This window comes from Lissotriton helveticus, chromosome 12, assembly GCF_964261635.1.
Source record: "Lissotriton helveticus chromosome 12, aLisHel1.1, whole genome shotgun sequence".
NCBI lineage: Eukaryota > Metazoa > Chordata > Amphibia > Caudata > Salamandridae > Lissotriton > Lissotriton helveticus.
Window position 1 is genome coordinate 601,593,451 of NC_136073.1, and position 4,401 is coordinate 601,597,851.

Below are 4,401 nucleotides of genomic sequence, written 5' to 3' on the forward strand. Positions count from 1 at the left end.
ACTTTTGCAAGAGACTGACATGGTTGCAGCTGTGTACAGAGTCCTAAAGACCTGCCCATCACGTAATTTGAAAAAAAAAAAGCAAAGTTCCTGGGGCCTTATTTATGAAGGTCTTGCGCCGCCGGTGCGTCACTTTTTCCCATTTTAAAAGTGACGCACCGGCGGCGCAAGGCCTTCATAAATACGGCCCCTGTTATCTAACTAAAAAGCGCTTTATAGAAGCATCTACCATGGATCCACGTACTTGCAAAATGGCATTTCTCAAGGAAAGAAAAAGGGTGATGAAGAAAACGTTAAACTGCTTTCAGAAGAGCCAACGGGGCCTCTTTGGAGCACAGTTCTATGAAAGTCTTGCACTCATCATATCCATTGCCATTAGAAAGCGTACAAAAGGAAGCATACAGTGCACTGAAGATCGACCTCAGTCTTAGTCAAGAGGACAATCCTGGTTGTCATTTGGAACTGGTGAAAAATGTTGTAACACACCAGGAAAAGGAACACAATATGGCCGCTCTGAGGTCCAAATGCACAGAGTTGCTTTACCGAGCTTTGGCAGATTCCATTACATTGCAAGCGAATGAAGAAGAGGTGATTTGGGACTTAGCAAAGAAAATCGAAGAGGACGTCTTCTCTGCACACGCCAACAATAACAAAAAGTACAAAATTTGCATCAGGAGCAAAGTTTCAAACCTGAAGAACCCCAAAACCCCCCACTTGAGGCAACACTTGTTCTTAGAAGCTCTTAGCCCAAAAGAGTTTGTTAAAATGACTGCCCTGGAAATGGCTAGTGATGAGTTAAGGAGACTCAGGGCTTCATATACAGAATTGTCAGTCCTGGAACACCAGCTTCCCCATGGTGTGGAGGGAACCACCACAAATAAAATTAAATGTCAGCGATGTGAGAACTTTAATTGCACAGCAACAGTGATCCCTAGAGGAACACTCTTTCTCCCTGGTTGGGTGTAGAATGGAAAACCAGATGATGACCTGTAATGTTTGCGGAGATAAATGGTACAATAACGGGTGGGTTTGTTTGTAATCTGTTTCAGAAAGTTCACCATAACTTCATTTAGTAGTGAATACATATTTGGCCCGCCTAGAAGTTAACAAAATTGTTTTTACCATTGTTTGTAAAAATGCAACGAAGATTGCTCTTACTTTTCACCATTTTAATACATCCCAATGTGATTGGCTAGGAATCAGTCAGCCCAGAGCATGGCAAACTGTTTTTGTTTACGGGCTCCTGTCACCTCACCAGGGGCCAAGCTCTGGGGGGTGGAGGTTTCATTTTGGATAATGTTACCCAGGTTTCTCCAATATGCAAACGCAGGTATTTAAGTTTCACTCCGGCACACTACAGATGCAGTGCAAGGTTCTCTCAACCTAATATAAACTTATTTTGACTTGTGCTTGTGTTGGTTGTCTGTTTACTTATGTAATATTGTGCTACCTCCTTTGATGTGTCTGTAAAATGTACCTTTCGTCCCAAATTTTTGTCCTGAATTCTGACCTTCTGTCCTGAATTTTTGTCCTGAATTTTGACCCTTTGTCCTGAATTTTTACACTCACTGTCCTGAATTTTCACCCATGCCAGTTGGTCACCCTATATGTACTTCGATGTCATAAAAAAAAATGCATTACACTGGAAAGGAGTCTAGAAATGCACACACAGGTATTCTCCGTCAGGTATGTAGTAACCCATTTCGAAAAAAATAGAAAATATGTGTGAATAATGGATTTTTGTGCACATGGGCCAGTCCGTGAAGTTTAGTTATTTACTTGGGCGGTTCACATTTCTTTTTTAAGGGTGCAGAGTGAAGCCCTTTTGGTACGTGTTGGTGACATTTCACAACTTCGCTTCATGTAAATATCTGTCAGTCCCTGCCCTAGTGCTTCTCTCAAAAACTCTAAAACGTGGAACGCCTGTGAGTAACGGTAATATTTATAAGCAGCCTGAATGGTTGGGGTCAGGTGGCATTCATTCCCTCAACTTAAAAGACAGGTCGACCGGGAGGCGAGAAAGAAGCAGCAAAAAGTGAGCACATGTGCTGCAGGCTGCTGGGGAGCAGCGCCTTCCGCTCATTGGCGCAGCTCTATAGCAGGAGTCTGCGAGTCCCTGGTTTGATTCTGCTCATGGCTGAAGTTTATCTGGAAGATGGGACTGCGGTCTGCTGACTGAGAGCAGAACCCCTTCACGCTGTACCCCCTCAGCTGGCAGCCCCACATCTGTTCAGACATTAGCCTGCATATTGTAGCTTCCGGTGGGGGATTGCACAGTACGACCGAAGACCTGTTTTTTTCTCCTCAGCGGGGAAGCAAAAGCAGTGCTGTGTATTAACCCTTTATTGTCTTGCCGCCCACCTCAAGGCACGCTCTGGAAGGTTTCTTTACGCACAGCAAAAGCCGGCATGAGGGTCCCAGACGTTCTAATACAGGCAGGCCTATCCTTCTATCCTTGTGGTTATTATGGGCACCACAAGTAGAACTGTCTGTGCAGATTGAATGTTGGCTGCTATTTGCATGAAAGGCTTATTGAAACAAGCATTTGCAGTGCAGTAGGTCTCGCATTTACGCAAGTTTAAGCTATTGGCATTGTAAATGAAAATGCCTTTTTTTGTTTGTTTTTAAAACATAAATAAAAGGCATTGTCATTTACAATGCCAATAGCTTAAACTTGTTTTCTTTTGGGGGGGGTAGAGGAAGCGTGTGTCAAGCGGCCCCGCCCCAGTCTCAGACGGCGGAGAACTGTGCAGACGCGGAGGGGGGGGGGACAGCGTGACATGTCCAGCATGAATCCTGAATAGTGAGTATTCGGTGAGGGTGGGGGCAGAATAGTTGGGGCATAAAGGGCGCATGAGGACGGTAGGCAATCGGGGAGGGGGGCGAACATTAGAAAAGGGGGGGCCAATCGGCCCTCACGCAGGCATGGCGGGGCCCGGCCCCTCCCATATCCCGGTTCCTTCGTGGTGGCTTGCCCCGGAAGTAGTTGTGCACTTCCGGGGCGAGGGGGCGGGGCCGCGACGGCGAAGGGGTTAAGAGCCTGGGGAGCGCGGGAAGCGTCCTCTTCGTGCCCGCGCTCCCAGGCTCACTCCTCGCCCCACCGTGGGGCTGTGTAATTTTTCTCTTTTTTATCTTGCAGAGATCACAGGTGTCGCGGTATTTCCAGCGGTCGGCATTGGTGCTAGGACTATCGTGTGCAGGTCTATGCGGGGCAGCGGAGTTTCTTGGATGTGGCCAGCATGGATTCTGGAGCGGACGGCGCAGCTGGAGCAGGACGCACGGCGCAGGAAAAGTCTGATAGAGAGCCCAGGAGAGGTCGGGAGTCTTCGATCCCGGAGGTTCCCATGACTCGGACTGGGGCTTAAAAGGTGAGCCGTGGGGCCGCAGGTGCTCGGCGAGTGTGGAATGCAGGGGCAGGCAGGTGAAAGGCAGGGGCGGGTGCCGTGCGCGGTGTTAGCGAGCCATAGTGCCTTAGCCTGGGGCGGACTGGTATGTGGAAAACCCCCGCAAATGTCGAAAAAGCTGAACGCTCTAAAAACGTACAAAGAATGTATAGTTTGTTTGTCAAGCGAACCAGACAATCCACAGGTATATGGAGACCAACCAGGTCAAATAACCTACCTTTTGTTGTTTTAATTTACTGTGTGCTATAGAAACAGAAAAGGACCAACCCTACTGTTCTTAGTGGTGATCTGGTCAAGTACCATAGATTGAAGTCCCGAGAAAAGCAGGATCTTGTTGATAGGGCAACATCTACCAAACATGCAAACAATTTAGTATTGAAACAAATGACAGGGCTTAGGATGATCAAGGAGCCCAAATCCACAGAGTAAAAACTTCTCGTTAACTGTGAAAGCAGCATTATATGGCTCAAACAGGTATTGCAATTTGCCCAATCAATCTGTGCTGCCTACCCAGCCACTTTCTTCCATTTTTTGTTCCATATGTAGGACAATAAAAGCGATGTAAGTGTTCATTTTAAAAGTTGTATTGAGTACCTTCAGGTGGGCAAGTTGCCCCCCCTTTTCTAAACCCAAGTTTTAGTACCCTACAGCAGGAATAGAATGTGAAGGCTGGCACACACTTGCACCATTTGCGATCTAAGATCACAACCGTGCACCAGGGCTCGATAGCTCCTTTCTTCCTTTTCAGGTGTACAAGTCCGGTAGGGACCGGGGTCAGGGTGGGTGTGCTTATGTCCTTATTCATATGTGTGTGTATATCTGTGTGCACACGTGCATGTATGTAGAAAAGAATGAAGATGGCAAGGACGAAAGTCTGGAATGGGATTCTGTTTCGGCATGCATTAAGCTTTATCTAGCTGCCTGCGTTGCCATCTAGTGGTCAAGTTGAAAATAGAGGAATAAAGTGTATTTGCATGTTTTTCAGATAGAAGGATAT

General features: G+C 46.8%; 1 protein-coding gene across 1 annotated transcript; it reads left to right on the plus strand.

Moving 5' to 3' along the window:
- Positions 1-328: 328 nt before the first annotated feature.
- Positions 329-1,039, plus strand: LOC144798994 (transcription elongation factor A N-terminal and central domain-containing protein-like). The gene is given in 2 exon segments (XM_078670142.1): positions 329-986; positions 988-1,039. Coding segments are annotated over 2 exon segments (696 nt in total). The 5' UTR covers positions 329-342.
- Positions 1,040-4,401: the final 3,362 nt, after the last annotated feature.